General features: G+C 36.6%; 3 protein-coding genes across 3 annotated transcripts; 1 reads left to right on the forward strand and 2 right to left on the reverse strand.

Moving 5' to 3' along the window:
- Positions 1-963: 963 nt before the first annotated feature.
- Positions 964-5023, forward strand: LOC121240591 (D-xylose-proton symporter-like 3, chloroplastic). The gene is made up of 14 exons (XM_041138070.1): positions 964-1302; positions 1386-1486; positions 1961-2039; positions 2180-2239; positions 2341-2407; positions 2487-2611; positions 2712-2813; positions 2902-3279; positions 3411-3458; positions 3551-3613; positions 3727-3807; positions 3915-4013; positions 4303-4440; positions 4553-5023. The coding sequence occupies exons 1-14, from the start codon at positions 1096-1098 to the stop codon at positions 4685-4687; spliced, it is 1683 nt and encodes a 560-aa protein (XP_040994004.1). The 5' UTR covers positions 964-1095; the 3' UTR covers positions 4688-5023.
- Positions 5024-6382: 1359 nt separating this feature from the next.
- LOC121240590 (L-type lectin-domain containing receptor kinase SIT2-like) lies at positions 6383-8676 on the reverse strand. The gene is given in 2 exon segments (XM_041138069.1): positions 6383-7000; positions 7003-8676. Coding segments are annotated over 2 exon segments (2004 nt in total). The 5' UTR covers positions 8600-8676; the 3' UTR covers positions 6383-6593.
- Positions 8677-11610: 2934 nt separating this feature from the next.
- Positions 11611-13922, reverse strand: LOC121240595. The gene is made up of 4 exons (XM_041138072.1): positions 13659-13922; positions 13180-13440; positions 12609-13073; positions 11611-11865 (listed from the first exon to the last, which is right to left on the reverse strand). Exons 1-4 carry the CDS (start codon positions 13747-13749, stop codon positions 11822-11824), a joined length of 861 nt encoding a protein of 286 aa, XP_040994006.1. The 5' UTR covers positions 13750-13922; the 3' UTR covers positions 11611-11821.
- Positions 13923-16067: the final 2145 nt, after the last annotated feature.

The raw sequence follows: 16067 nt of genomic DNA on the forward strand, positions 1-16067 counted from the left end.
ATACTAATTGTAAATTTCTTGAAATTTGGGTATTAATTTTATAAAGTTGAAAATTGAGATCTCGAGTTGCAAAATTTTGAAAACCCAAAAACTGATTTTGCAATTATCATTATTTAAAATTTTTACATTGTAAGGTTAATAGCACAACTATAAAAATAATAAATAGAGTTTATACAACCTTAGTTTGTTTAATTAATAAATCTAATCTTTTTCTTCAAGTTTGGTTTTTCTGTATGATCTATCGAATTACTTCTAAGAGTTTAGTAGGCAGAATCAGTGAACCGTGCAAGATGATTAGATTAATGGGTGTTAAATGAGCTGAAATTGAATTAAGTATAAATGCAAGTCGAGTTAAATTTATACGAGTTCAGTTGAATTTAAAAGAATCTGACTCGTTTATTAAACGAATCTAAAATTAATTCCAATTTCATGAACTTGTTAAATGAGGCAAACTTGATCGATATCTTACAAACTGAACTCAAACAGTCTGAATAAATCAGTTGAATTTGCATCCCAAGATACTCTGTTAGTGTGCAATATTATGTTATTTCAATTTTCTAGTTTGGTCATTCCGTTTTTAAGAAGAGTAATGATATATCTATAAATTTTTTTATAACTATTTTAATTTTATTTTAAATAGAAAATCCTTTAATCGTCGTTTGTAAATATATATGAGTAATATATATACTTGTAATTTTACGTACAAGACTCATTTTTTTATTTTTTTTAATTCAAATTTTGAATTTCAAATTTTATAATTTTCAATATATTAATAACTGACACGTAGAAAAATAAATTTTTCTATAAATTTTGATTAAGTACAATTAATATTATTCAATATATATATATATATATTGTAGAATAGCATAAAAAAAGTCGGATTTATATATTTTCTTAATTATATATTTTTTAGGATTGTGAATAGAGGAAAGCATAAAATTCATAGCGTGTAGAGAGGCCACAGGACCGTAACCATAGAAGGTCAATGCCGACCAAACTATCAAGATTGGACCACAGAACCACCGAAGAACAGGATAATACAGCGGGAGCCATTAACAGCTTGATCGTAATATTCGGTCACCACTTCCTCATGATATGGCTTGCAGTGCCTCAACTCAACCTCTCTTCATCCTCAAACTCTTACCTTCTCACCCAACTCATCGAACGAAACCATCAAAAGCTTTCATCTGTTACACTCAACGGAGAACACTCCCTTGTTTAACTTATGACAGTCATTTTAAGGCCAATTTTCCCACGTTCCCGAAGCTCCCTTTGCTCTCTGGCCGTCTAAGCAGATTCAATGTGAGGACCAAAATTCCCTCATTTTTTGTTTCCTCCTGTGCTTTAGTGTTTGATTTTTGTTTCTCTTTTGGTTTTATGGGCAGGTAGGAGTACAGAAAATGGATGCTTCTGGGGAAGAGGGTGAGTCGCTTGTTTCTGACGCAACGTATCAGGAGAAATTTACATGGTCTTCTGTGATTTTTCCGTGCGTTTCTACCACTCTCTCTTTATTTTAACGCGTGTTTTACATCTTTTTGGCAAATCGGTATTCTGCTTTTTCTATGTATTTGATGGGTGTTGAAAATACCAAAGTATTCCTTAGCTCTTGCGCCAGAATTGATGCGAGGGACACTTATTTGTCATTTTTTAGTGCGAGCTATGGTTTTTGTGACGTGCAAATGCAATCTCAAAATTGGATCTTCAACCTTGATGAAACTAGATAGAATATTGGAATTACTTCTATTTTAGTTCCGGTGTCAAAGCAAGACGGGTGCTTTTCAATATGTTGGCTATGGCTAATTCATGGTAGTGGGATTTTTCACTTGGTTGTTTTGGATGTAAAGAGAGTAGCGTGAATCAAGAAATAGTACGTGACTATGGTTTTTGTATTGACATATTTTTTTCAAGGAAAAGATAATCAAATCATTGCCTCAATTTAATTTTGTTCCTACAATTTTAGGTTTTTGTTCCCAGCCTTGGGAGGTTTGTTGTTTGGGTATGACATTGGTGCCACCTCTGGTGCTACCATCTCATTACAGGTGCATATCTATATATAATTTTCATTTACTTCTTTCTCATGTATTTGATTTTCTTTCGGCCATCTTTCTTGTGTTCTAATAACCACCAAATGAACCGAAATATGCATTTTTCTTCTTGTTGCACCTTGATGATTTAACAGTCACCTGAGCTCAGTGGAACAACTTGGTTCAACCTTTCAGCCATTCAGCTTGGACTTGTGGTACGGTTCAAGGATCATAGTCACATGATCTCTATTGTTCTGGAAACTTGCAGTTTTTTTCTTCCAAAAACCTTCTATGATATGTTAACCACTCAATTCAGGTTAGTGGTTCCCTTTATGGAGCTCTTCTTGGTTCCCTTCTTGTCTATCCAATTGCAGACTTCCTTGGTATGTCCTAATTTTCTCTGTCCTGTCCTTAGAGCTTGTTTATGAGTTTTTCTCTAATATAATGGATTTTATCACAAAGGGAGGAGGCGAGAACTTATCACGGCAGCTGTGCTATATGCGCTTGGTGGTCTGACCACTGCCTATGCTCCAGCCCTTGGTGTTCTTTTAGTGGGACGGCTGCTCTATGGCCTTGGTATTGGTTTGGTGGGCTTCTTTGAAACTCCACTACTATTTTGTGTGGACTTAGCTGCTATGATTTACTTGGTCATACTCCTGCAACTTAATAAGTGAATTTGTTTGTCAGGCCATGCATGGGGCTCCTCTCTATATTGCAGAAACTTGCCCATCTCAGATTCGTGGAACTCTAGTATCTTTAAAGGAGCTCTTCATAGTTCTTGGGATTCTGGTATCGTGTACTCCTTTATTATTCTTGACAATCATGTTGTTCACTTTCTTTTATTTACTGACAAGCTAAAAAATGATTTCTTCTCCAGTTGGGCTATTTTATTGGAAGCTTTCAGATTGATGTAGTTGGAGGGTGGCGTTACATGTTTGGAGCTAGTGCACTGATTGCTCTTATTATGGGACTCGGCATGTGGAGTCTTCCACCATCTCCACGCTGGCTGCTTCTTAGGGCCGTCCAAGGAAAAGGTTTATTACAAGATTACAAAGAGAAAGCAGTTCTTGCTCTGAGCAAACTAAGGGGCCGTCCTCCTGGTGACAAGCTGTCTGAAAGGCAAATAGAAGACACATTTGTCTCATTGAAATCTGCATATGCGGATCAGGAGTCTGAGGGCAGTTTCTTGGAGGTCTTTCAAGGCTCAAGTTTGAAAGCATTCCTAATTGGTGGGGGGCTGGTCCTTTTTCAACAGGTATTTTGCCCTTTCACTGTTTTGAATTGCCTCTTTTATTTTCATTTTGAACTTGGGTTCAAACAAGCATATAATGGAGAAATGTGGAGTTTTTCTAGCTGCCAAGTCAATTTACCACTTGACTGTGACAGATAACTGGGCAACCAAGCGTTCTATATTATGCAGGTCCAATACTTCAGGTACTTGTTGTTTATATAAATCTTTGATTTTGATTAAATGCATTCCTTGTCAGTTCACTTAACCACACAATATTCGTTGTTATTCTGATAAGACTGCTGGGTTTTCTGCGGCCTCTGATGCTACCCGAGTTTCTGTTGTAATTGGTGTGTTCAAAGTAAGTAATAATCTTCTAGTGATGTCTTTGAATATGGGGGAGATTCTCCCTGCATATTTCTCTTGGTAAAGCTAGTGGTAATGCTAATAAATTTGTGATGTTTCCTCCTTCAGTTACTGATGACATGGGTAGCTGTCCTAAAAGTAGATGATCTTGGGAGAAGACCCCTGCTAATCGGAGGAGTCAGCGGGCTTGTATATCACTTTTGACCATCTATATATTAAATGATTTTAATCATTGGATTTTCACTGATAAAAATTATGATGAAAGTTTAAATCTGCTTTTCTTCAAATTACTACAGGCTCTTTCTTTATTTCTGCTTTCTGCTTATTATAAATTTCTCGGAGGATTCCCTATTGTTGCTGTAGCTAGTCTACTTCTCTATGTCGGTTGCTACCAGGTAACATTTTGTCTTTTAAGGATTGAAATTCTCTGCACTATTTCTTTCAGAAAACAAATATAATTCTGAGGAGAAATACTAGAGTGTTGCAAAAGTGGCTGAATTCAAACTTGTTACATCCACTGAAAAGTCTACCTCAGAAAGCTACCTTGATTTAGAACTTTCTGAAGAAATAAAAATAAAAGGAAAGCAGTTATATATAACAAGTAATGACAGTTTTTTCTTCATTACAAGGTTAATGTGAATGTTGATTCATTAACAGATTTCTGTTCTTTGAATGGACTGTCAGATTTCATTTGGCCCGATCAGTTGGCTTATGGTGTCAGAGATATTCCCACTTCGGACAAGAGGGCGAGGGATTAGTCTTGCAGTTCTTACTAACTTTGGCTCAAATGCCATTGTAACCTTTGCATTCTCACCATTGAAGGTATTGATCTACTTTTATGAATCCATCCATTCCTTTCAAAGCTGGTTATCTCATTGTTTACAGTTCTCATTCCCTGTGATTTTGAATGTGGTTTGATTTGCTTATATTGCAGGAGTTTTTAGGAGCGGAAAATCTCTTCCTTCTTTTCGGGGCTATTGCTTTGTTGTCACTTTTGTTTGTACTGCTCGTTGTCCCAGAGACCAAAGGGCTGAGCTTGGAAGAGATTGAGTCGAAGATTTTGAAGTGAAAGCGCAAATTGAAAATTTGTACCAGTCGAGCTTCCAATACACCCAAGTTGTTTTGGTTAGTCTGTGAACTTGTTTCCTTTTTTTTTTTTTTTTTTATCGTTTCTGTGAACTTGTATACTATCATGATACTTCAAGGTCACCTGTTTAAAGCTTCCTTGAGCCGCCTGTCTTACCATTTCATAAAAGCAACCTTATTATATTGTACATCAAGTAATGGCTCTTCAGCCAGACTACTAATTAGCTGATGGTATTTTTTTATAATCACTCAGGCACCCAATCAGAATGGGTTATGTAAAGATTTAGTGCATATTATTAGTAATTCGTGGTCCCAACTACAGGCACAAATCATTTTGGCGTTCGCTAGTTTTTACTGATTGCATTGAAACTTGGACATCTCCCTTTTATTTATGGTGATTGCAGCAGTCTAGACTGGATTAGAATTTTAGTAGGAGGTGAACAGAGATTTAATCCTGCACTTGATTGCCAAAAGGCATACAAGTTCACATTTTCGGATGTGAGACCAATAAATTATTTTCTTTGGCATTATTGTCAGCACCCCTGATTTCTGTTATATTACTGGTTGTCTCAATAGCTTAAACTAATGGAGAGAGAAGTGAATTTAATTGTTTAATTCATATTTTAACATTCCAGCTCCGGCATGGTTGAGCTCCTTTTTAATTTGTGAGCTCGACATATGGAATATTTAATGAAATGTAGGTTAATTGTGATGTAGAGATTGAACTTAAGACTTCTACTGCGATGATGTTTTGTTAAAGAGGAATACTTTAGCCACAAATGGATTTTACAAAAGTAAACTGACAAACTGATGTGGTTTGTTGTGGCAAGTCAAATTATAAAGTTACTTTTATTGTAAAGTAGATTTACCTCATCACATAAACCACGTCAGTTTGTGAGTTTACTTTTATGAAATTTCTTGGTGACTATAGTACCTCTCTTAGTTAAACGGCTTCACATACTTCACCCCATTTCATTAAATATTCTGTGTTGAGCTCACTAACTAAGGAGGGCCATGATCCACTCACGAGAGACAATATTGGATATTAGAATATAAATGAAATGATTAAACTGCTATCTTCCCATAAACTTAAACTTTTGTAACAATAAGCTATTAAACAATTTCTTGTATTAGGGGAGAAATCGATGTTTTGTAGCTATAAATTCCCTCATTCCTGATAAATATATCAGCTTAATGCACGCATGTGGGAGGGAGAGAAGGAGGGAGTTAAGATAAGCAAATGTAGAGAGATTGGGTTCCCATGCAGTAATTATTTTTTTCTATGGAGAAAAAAAATATATCTTCTACTGAGTAACGAGAATTGTTTGGCCACACAATATGGTTTGATCAAGTAATAGATAAATAATCTATCACAGTATATAATTTTGAAAATTATGAAATTTTGCTTTTGTGAAGTCTCGTTATCTTTTCCCAACTCAAAATTCTGAGTTTAAAGGGTTAAATTCAATTATTACCACTTCAATCTTGATCTCTGATCGATAAACTCAATAAGCTTTGAAGTTGCTTAGTTCTTCACCTGGAAAAAAAAATAATGTATTTTAATTATAATTTTATAATTTGTAAAGACATATATATATATATATATATATATATATATATAATACCCGTGGAAAATCATATAAAGTTATCTGACATTTTAAACAACTATATATATAATTATATATATTATTTTTCATTAAATAATTTTAATTTTCCTTATGCATCACACATGTTTACAACTAGTGTATCTACTGTATACATCATAATCTTCACAAGTTTGTTCTTCCTCTTCTCTCCACCCACAAGTAATTTGTAGGCTTTTTGTGTGCCAAGGGACCATCGATCCATGACCTGGTTTTACTTATGATGATTCATGAGACACGGCTAATTCAACGACCATTTGTAAGGATCGAATCTGTGGTAGACATGGAAGGAGCAGAACCCTTGCCAGATGATGAAATAAATGACAAAAAGAAAGGGTGTTCTTCATTACTTGTAAACGTACCAAAAGAAGCAGTGTCATATGGTAGATCTGGCAGATAAGCATTGCCATCCAGGAACTGCATCACTTGCCTCATGCTAGGCCTGGCTGCTGGAATTGCATGTGAGCAGAGCAGCCCTAGTTTCAAAACCAACACCATTTCCTCCGACACATAGGAACCTTCCAATCTAGGATCACTGGCATCAAGGATAGCTCCTTTTCTCCCACATTCAAAGACCCAATCAACCAAAACTACTTCCTCAGGCAGCGCTTGTTGCTCTATAGGCCTCCTTCCACAGGCCACCTCGAGCATGAAAGCCCGAAAGCAAACACATCAGTGCAGGTGGTTGCCCTTCCTGTTCTAGTAAGCTCTGGAGCTAAATATCCTACAGTCCCAACCACGTGGGTGGTTTGGGGATTGGTACCATGGTCATATAATCTGGCAAGGCCAAAATCTCCTAGCCTTCCATTTAATTCAGCATCTAAGAGAACATTGCTTGCCTTTACATCTCTGTGTAGAACAACCTGTTCCCACTCTTCATGGAGGTAAAGAAGGCCAGATGCTACTCCTCTGAGGATTTGAAATCGTTGAAACCAGTTAAGGCTTGTTCTTTCATTGCTATATAATAACTTTTCCAGACTTCCATTGGGCATATAATCATAGACCAAGAGGAGTTCTCCCCTTCGCCGGCAATAGCCGAGGAGCTGCACCAAGTGCCTGTGCCTCAGTCTTCCCATGCTAATAATCTCAGCCACAAATTCCTTCATCCCTTGTTTGGAATCATGAGCAACTCTCTTGACAGCAATTTGAACATTAGAAGGAAGTGTTCCTCTATAAACCTTTCCAAAACCTCCTGCTCCAAGAAGCTCTGTGTCTTTAAAACCTTTGGTTGCTTTATGGAGACTCTTATAGCTGAACCTGCGAGGACCATACTCCTTTTCCCAATCTTCACGCACTTCTTCATATTTCTTCCTCCTTAAAAAGCAAACAACTCCAAGGATTGTTATCAGCACAACCGCTACTGCAACGAGAAAAGTCATGATCATTAGTCCTGGTTTATCTTTTCTTTTCCTCTGCGGGGGAAGTGGAGGGAGGCTCGAAACATCGAGGCTTTGTGCTTGTCCACTTTTATTAAAGCTCCATCCAAGAATGTAGTGGTTGCATGCAAGTGTACCTGTGGCAGAAGAGAAACCAACATACATAGATTCCAAGAGAATTTGAGACAGATTGATGGATTTTGACAAGAGTGGACTGTTTGGTTTTGGGATTCTGGTAGGAGCTAGTGTTACATTCAGCAACTTTTCTACTTCATCGTACTCTATCCAAAGTTGCATTGGATTCCCACGTATGAGCTCCAAGCTTATATTCCTCCCTTCTTTATTGGAAAAATATGTTGCAGGAGCTGATTCAACTGATTTCAGGCCATTCACATCAATTCCCACATGATTATTATCGATGTCTTCAAATTCAGGATTCTTAACAGAATCAATCTCAATGGCCAAAATCTGGTTTGCAGGAAGCCCGTTATTTGACGAATTGAAGAGTCCAAGATACTGATTTGCTACAGCATGGATGAAGTCCCTGGAGGGACTGATGGCAAAGGCCAAGCCATGACCAGCGAGATTTGGAGGTTGAGGAACCATGGCAAAGACAAAGTTTGTCGAAAATGATAGAGAACTAGTTGGGTTGAATTTTATGGGAAATTTGTAGAAAGCATGACCAACTTGCTGGTTTGAAAGGTTGGTTAGCTGCAAGAGACCATTGGGGTGAATTTCTGCTATTCCGTCAAGATGCAGATTGGCTTGATTGAATCCATTGTAGATGAATTGGTTTTCATCTTGAGCAAAGGCCAAGGGAAAAATGGAAACATAGAGAATTATCAGAAAATAAAGTGATCTAAGAACCGTGGCCATCAGGAGAAGTGGGAGAGATGTGCCTTCCTGTGAACAGAGGGTTTTCACTGTTTCCAATAACGTGTCTATCTCTATTCCTAAATCATCACAGAAGAACTTTCTTCCTTTTCTTTGCAATGATCCTTTAAATGAGCCAGCCAAGATATCAACATCTGAATTCCCATATTCATGGGGAATTGCTGTAAAAAATCTGAATTCCCGTGTGTCACGATGGACCAACCAAGAGGGCAGAGGATTCTGTAGAATCTGTGATTAGGAAAATGATATCTCAACCTCTCCAATTTGATGGTCTAAATTTTTTCCGAGTATGAACAGAAAAACTAGTTGTCCAGTTGCTTTCTTGCTAAATTCAATGAGGAAGACATAAATGGTTTCAATCTTTCCCTTGTACCTCTTCATGGAAAAGTCTTGGCAATCTTACCATCGCTTGAAATAAATGGAAAAAAACTCAGCGACAATATTTGACTGTGATTGATATATGGCGTGTCCATTACAAACTGAGTTTTGCTACCTGCAAATATGGCGTGTCGAACACACCATTTATTGTGGGATTCATTATAATTATAAAAAAAGTTAGAACACATTTAAACTCATAGTAGGTGAATCTCACAAAACTCACTTTACCATCTCAACTCAATACTATTCATAAAGAACTCAACTCAGCTCAACATCTAAACGCAGCCTAATACCTTTTAATCACTGTGGAATCCATTTCAATGGTGTGTTGAGCGTGCAAAAAAAGTTTTGCAAATAGATTTCCGTCTTATTGAGTTCATGAGTAATCTCATACCTCTCTCTCTCTCAATTGCTCATTTCTTCTCTCATTTTATGAGATGATTGTGTTGCTTATATTGAATCATTTGTGTTAGGTGGAACCTTTGTTGCTGTCGAATCTAGTTAATCATTTAGTTATTTATGCTGAGTTATTTGTGTTTGTTGCTGTTGAATCCATTATTGTTTTAGTTATCATCTCCTTCAAATCACTCCTTTTCTCCCCTCTCATTAAATTGTTGTGCTCTTCCTATAGTGTTATTTATGTTCTTCAGTTACTCCTTCGTTGTCTCTGTTTCGTAGGTCCACGTACAGCAGGAACTAATGAAGGAAAGGGAAGAAGTTTTCGTGTGTTTTTGACTTGCACGCATGAAGAAATCAGCCTGCTTGTGCAGACAGCGGTCTTCTCCTTCCACTGAAATTTCCCTTGTATGTTTACTGAATGAAAAGTCAAGCTGCTCGTGCTTTCATTTTCTCCGAAATCTCAAGGTGACATTGAGATAATTGAAATATGTATGTATATATGGGTGTATACACTCATTCCTTGTGGGAGAAAAACTATGTTAGGGGTCCCCACATAATTAAGGTTTTTAAAAAAAGTATTGATGAGACAACACAAATGCAAAACTCAGAGAAAGAAAATGGCGATAAAAGTTAGCAAAAAGAAAGTGAGAGATGGACTGGAAAATAGAAGACAACGATGTTTGAAAGCTCTGGCTTTTCCTTCTTTCCCAACTTGATCTTCTTTCTCCTCTAATTATAACTGGAGTTGGCTTGAGTGGTAAAGGCCTTGGGCTTGGGGTATGCTCCCTGAGATCTAAAGTTTAAATTCCCTTGGGTGCAAATAATCTCTAGAGGCCATTAGACTAGAGGATTTTTCCTTTGAATTACCTGAGGGCAAGTGCACCCTTGAGATTAGTCAGGACGCTGTTCCTGGATGCCTAATGCCAATAAAAAAAATAACTGAGAACAAACATGGGAGTTGAGAGCTTGCATATAACTGATTTAAATTTATACTTCTAAAAGGCTGATGGAACATGCTCTCTGAACGACAGGGAGTAGTAATATATATATATATATATATATATATTGAAATAAACCTCATGTATTCAATATGTAAAATCATCCATTACAAAATTTGTCTTTTACCAGACCACTAGATACAAATTCTGGTGCTTCCTCCATCCATATTCTTTCATATTCAGATTGTAAAGCTGCTTTAGCTAATGTGTGTGCAACTGTGTTTTTCTCTCTATGTACAAATCTCACCTCCCACTATTTTCTATCATAGAGATATTTCTTTATTTCTTGAATGATGTTCCCACAGCTGGAAAAATCTTCTTCTTTATTGTTAACTGCGTTAATGATCACCATTGCATCACCTTCTAGTGTCACTTTTGTAAAGCTCAAGTCTCTACATAACTCTGCTGTTCTCCATAAGGCTAAACTCTCTGCTGTAGCTGGTTGATGTATGAACTTTCTCTGATCACAAGCTGCTGCCATTACATCCCCTTTTTCATCTCTAATAACAATTCCAGTACCTACTTTCTTGTTTTTTAAATCAACTGCTGCATCCCAGTTTGCTTTGACAAAATTCTCATAATATATATGAGAAGTACTACTAAGTTTCTAAAGGAGTTATAAAAAGAGAGTTTACAAAGTGAGGTACACCGATGTAGTATATCAGATGTGCTAGTTTTACATTAGAAAAAAATTCATAATATGATGTAAAATAACAACCTCAATTTATGAAATAATTTTATTTGTAGACTAAGCATTTTACGCGTGTACGGCTAGCATCGTTGTTTCAAGTATACCATGTTAAGAATATAATATAAATAATAAATTCTATATCTTTCCATAAGCTTAAACTTTTGGGATAAATTATGATTTCACATGATATTAGAGCTGGGGTCCTGAGTTCGAATCCTGACTACTCTACACTCTACCCCCTTTCATTCTATTGGGCTCACTCACTGAGAGGAATTTTGGCCCACACGTGAATGAGGGGCAGTGTTAAGAATATAATATAAATTATAATAAAATCTACCTCTTTCCATAATCTTAAACTTTTGGGACAAAGTAATTTCACACACCGTTGATCATCTGACGTAATGATGGATAAGACCCGCCATAAATATGATAAATGCGTCTTAAACTGCAATACATATATAGGAAAAATTTTACACATCACACTTCTATTCTACTTTCATTCTATTAGGATGAGATAGCACTGCCCATCAATCTAAGGTCATTTTTCATTGCATTGATTTCAACATTTTTGAACTTACAGCTAGAGCTGCAGAAACATGCAGTTTATTGGTGACAATATCATTACATACTCAAACTGGAAATTACCTGTGCAAACTACAAATATTGATACCCAAAACTCGAACACATGCAGTTCAGAAATTTGTTTCTTTATCATCACTAGGGTGCATTCAATCTCTCTCAATTGGCTTGGATTATTCTCCCATAACTTTCTTCTTCCCCAACTGCAACAGAAAGAAAAATCACACCAATTACATGGAATCCGTAGCAGGGTCAGGCCCTTAATTGTTCAAGCACAGATCATGTATCTTTGGTTTAGCTTAGTACTCTAATTTCACTACCATGATCAGTTAAATATAAGTTCATGATATGGTTGGTCATAAAAGATTTTTAACTCACTTGCATGATATTAGAATATAATTTAAATGATTAAATTTATTTATTTTTTATCAATCTAATTGATTAGAAAATAAATAATGAATTTAAACCCGGACTCTATGCATCGCGTCTATTTATTGTGGATATTTTGACTCACACGTGAGTTGAAAATATAATTTAAATAATTAACTTTATCTTTTTCTATCCCTCTATACATTATGTGGCGCTTGTGGTAAGAGCACAACGAGCAGACGTTCGAGGACAAGGAGAAATCGATGGAGGAGCTAAAAGTTTTATTTTTTAGAACTTTTTGTACTTGGGCCATTGCCATGAACTTTAATGGCATTGACTTACATGAATTCCTTGCTTCTAATGCGCCTACTTAGCCGGGGCATAAGAGTTTTGTAATTGGCATTTTGCCCATTATTTTTTAATAAAATCTGCTTATTTATCAAAAAAAAAAATTATCTTTTTTTATCAATTTAAACCATAATTCAGCATTACTAACGGAAGATGTTAACTTGTCTCCATACACCTTTAGAGTCGAATTTAGCAACAAATCATGAACAAATTAAAGAGTATTGATTACCTTCATGTGCATTGGTGGAGATCGGAAGGTCATGTGATGGTGAGGTTTTAGCCGAATGGGCATTAATGGTGGAGATCGGCATGTCTGATATTGAAGTATTAGCTGAATTAATGGGAGCCGTGTATTTGGACGTCGACTGGTCGTTCCTGAGCAAAGAATTCACAGCTTCTTTGACCTTCCCCACCACACCTATAGCCACAGGAGTTGTTCCTCTTGGACTGATTGCCTCAGATCTCTCTTGGGATATTGCTTTCTCTTCTTCCTCAGCCTCATGGCTATGCATCAAATTCTCCACTGAAACACCCTTACTCCATGTTTGATCGCCATTAGTAGCATTTCCGCTTTGTGGAGCACCAAGATTGACACTGCTTGCCAAAACATTCTTCTCAGAAACAAAGAGAACTGCTCTTGGATGCTGCATTGTGGTTTTCTTGTACCAGTCAGGAGCCAGCTCCGATTCATACTCTGCAAATGAAAGAAAAAATACTACGAAATTACAGAGAATTCACCAAGCATGCAAGAATGAGCAGATGATCTGTCAAGAAAACAGAAGGGTTTGATGGTGAATTACTTGGGGATTCAAGGTGGTGTTCTGCATCTTCTTCATTTTCATTGTCCTCCAAGCTGACACCCCAAGAGGGAGTGGTGCTTACATAATGATCATGACTATGCTTTTTCTGGCTAAAAGTTTGTCTCAATTTCTGGGCTTTCTCCTTCACTATGGTCAGAACCGATTTCTTGGGATGGTGGGAATTGTGGTCTGGATCTTCTTGATCTGCATGAGGGTCATGGTCCTTACTAAATGTAGGTGACCACTTTGAAACTTCACCTCCTGTGCAACTAAACTTGGTTAGATTCATGGGAATAGTGATGAATGCATGAATTTTCATGATGGCTCTCACATCATGACCATTAGTTCAACAAATTATAAACTTTTTCTGAGATCCCTGGCAAACTCTAACAGTTATGCTGCAAGATTAAACTGATATATATATATAAATAAAACGATGAATTTAAGTACGTTTGAATGCAATTAATGAAAGAAAATACCAGGGAAAAAGGGTTCAAATGTGGAGTTGCTGTTAGAACTTCTGGGATTAATGTCACCCGCGTATCTTTGAATGCGGTCGAGTTGAGTCATTGCTCCTCCAATTCACAGTGAAATGGGCTTAGTAGTCATGTGTTGATTTATGCCTTCAAATAACTGTGTTTGTTATCTCTTATAACGGAGAGAAGCTTAAAGAGAGAAGAATATGATGATGCTCAAGCGTTAGCATTATAGCATAGGGCCAGGGTTCTTGTATGCATGGAAAATAAACAAGAGCTAGCCACGTGTCATCTAGTTAACATACTTGTGGGCTCCATTGTTACACTTGGCAACAGATGACTGAGTAGTACTACTGAGCTAAACCAAAGGCTAATTTAAGGGGCAAGATTTGCTCTTCCTAAGGCTTATGCCTTGGGGAAGGAATTTCTTGATGAGGAGCACTTTAAAAGATATCTAGCGAGTCAACTGGAACCTGATACAATCAAAGCAGGTATAATAGGACAATTGTGGTCTAAATTCTCAGATAAATTCATAAGAAGTGGAAATAGAAAACGATATAGAGCTGTGCTATTCATCATCTTTATACACTATACCATTTTTTATTTTTATTTTTTAACTTTTTTAATTTTTTTTTGTTTTATTTTTCTTAAACTAATTAAATTCTTTTACTCAGTAGAGAGACTTTGAACCCTTGAGTATGCGGTTGGCAATATCTTTGAAATGGTAATTAAAGACTCCAAAATTACAGGCCCAATGGGCAAAGCTCTGGCAGCCAGATTATTACAATAAAACAACAAAGAGAAATTTTATTTGCAATACCGAGTGGGAGATTGCATGTGCAGTCTCATTGATAAATACGGGTAAAAGGGAAAAAACATCATTTCAAAAATGATATTATTGTAATTTTAATTTTTTTAAATATAACTGTATGAGCTTGCATGAGCAGTCTCCATTTGGGAATTGTATGTAGACTGACTCAACAACAAAAATGCTAGAAAGCACGAGGGAGTAAGGCACGAAAATGCACGAAAGACATGTCATCACCATAAAAAACTCTTTTACCCTTTTATTTAAATCCCCTTTTAGATAAGAAATGCTACAGACGAAATGGAGGAAGAAATCCCAGCAAAGAACTCTGTGTAGTAGAGGACGCTTCTTCGGGAAATGACCTTGACATTATGGTTCTCTCCCAAGACTTTTCCTAAACCTTGTCATTGTTGGGTTCCCTAGGTTCAATTTTTCTGATCTTGTTTTTGTTCAGGTGAGGAGAGACAGTTTTCAAGTCCCCATGCTTGTTTTCATTTACATTTGCAACTCTATTGGTAGAAGACTTTGAAGACAATGAAGCTACTGGATGAGCTAATACCTTATTTGTAGCTTCTTTAGAGGTCCCTGATGTCCTGTCCATCTTGACATCATTCCTTCTTAGGCCACTACCTACTATAGAATTAGGAAAAGATCTTGGCTCCACTTTCAAGGATTTTGGATTCAAAGAAGTAGCACGCTTTGCAGACAAGTCCGAATCTTTTGTTATTTTATAAGTAAGAAGAGACAAGTCCAAATCTTAGCCTTCAATGAATCTTTTTTTGTAGAAACTCTCACTTTTTCAGTAGATGGCACTTCCTGCTTCACGACTTTAGGTGCATCGGATGTATGGGTTTTTGAATAGAGTGAAGATTTAAGCATGACCCTAGATTTCTTTTTCCTTTTGGCCAGAACTTTATTTTTCACAGGACTTTTTCTATTAGATGGTTGTATTGACACTTCCTGCTTAATACAATCAAACAAGCCCACATGATTTCTGTGGCGCCCTCGAACCCCACGTGTTATTTTTTTTTTTTTGTGGAGTTCGTGACATTGGGATGATGACCACACGGATCACGCACCCCAACGACCAGTGCTCGAAGTGTGTACAACATATAATAAATGTACAGTATAGTATTCGCAGCAGAGAAAATAAAAGGGTCTTTCTTTATTAAGTACCAGAATTGTAGAAAAAGTAGTAAAATAACTTTACAAAAATTTTACAGTCTTCTGACAGATAATTTAAAGAAAACAAATAACATAAGGGAAACAAATCCCAAAACGCTGAACAACATAACAACGACTTAAGTTTCTGGCGGAGTCAGTCCTTCAGGTTCATACTTGGGCTCTGCGTCAAACTCTACGACACCATAAAACGGAACCGTAGGGTAAAACACCACTATGAGATTATGACATCTCAGCAAGTAATTAACCAAAATAACATCTAAGAGATTTAAAACATAATTATATAGACACGCGTTCCCATACGGACAGAATAACAACCCATATTCATTTTTCCCAAAAATATCATTTTTTATACTTACACCAAAAATCTCATTTTTTTGTCCCATTCATATTTATTATGAAATTTACGCATGCACCACGGT

This window comes from Juglans microcarpa x Juglans regia, chromosome 7S (assembly GCF_004785595.1).
Source record: "Juglans microcarpa x Juglans regia isolate MS1-56 chromosome 7S, Jm3101_v1.0, whole genome shotgun sequence".
Taxonomy (NCBI): domain Eukaryota; kingdom Viridiplantae; phylum Streptophyta; class Magnoliopsida; order Fagales; family Juglandaceae; genus Juglans; species Juglans microcarpa x Juglans regia.

Bases quoted from the DNA above. Each gene is read 5' to 3' on its own strand.
- LOC121240595 (XM_041138072.1), bottom strand. From the start codon at position 13,749: ATGACTCAACTCGACCGCATTCAAAGATACGCGGGTGACATTAATCCC. The intron at 13,441-13,658 runs GTATTTTCTTTC...TTAGTTGCACAG, and splicing joins ATTTGAACCCTTTTTCCCTG to GAGGTGAAGTTTCAAAGTGG. The intron at 13,074-13,179 runs GTAATTCACCAT...TTTCATTTGCAG, and splicing joins ACACCACCTTGAATCCCCAA to AGTATGAATCGGAGCTGGCT.
- LOC121240591 (XM_041138070.1), top strand. From the start codon at position 1,096: ATGGCTTGCAGTGCCTCAACTCAACCTCTCTTCATCCTCAAACTCTTA. The intron at 2,612-2,711 runs GTGGGCTTCTTT...TTTGTTTGTCAG, and splicing joins ATGGCCTTGGTATTGGTTTG to GCCATGCATGGGGCTCCTCT. The intron at 4,441-4,552 runs GTATTGATCTAC...CTTATATTGCAG, and splicing joins TTGCATTCTCACCATTGAAG to GAGTTTTTAGGAGCGGAAAA.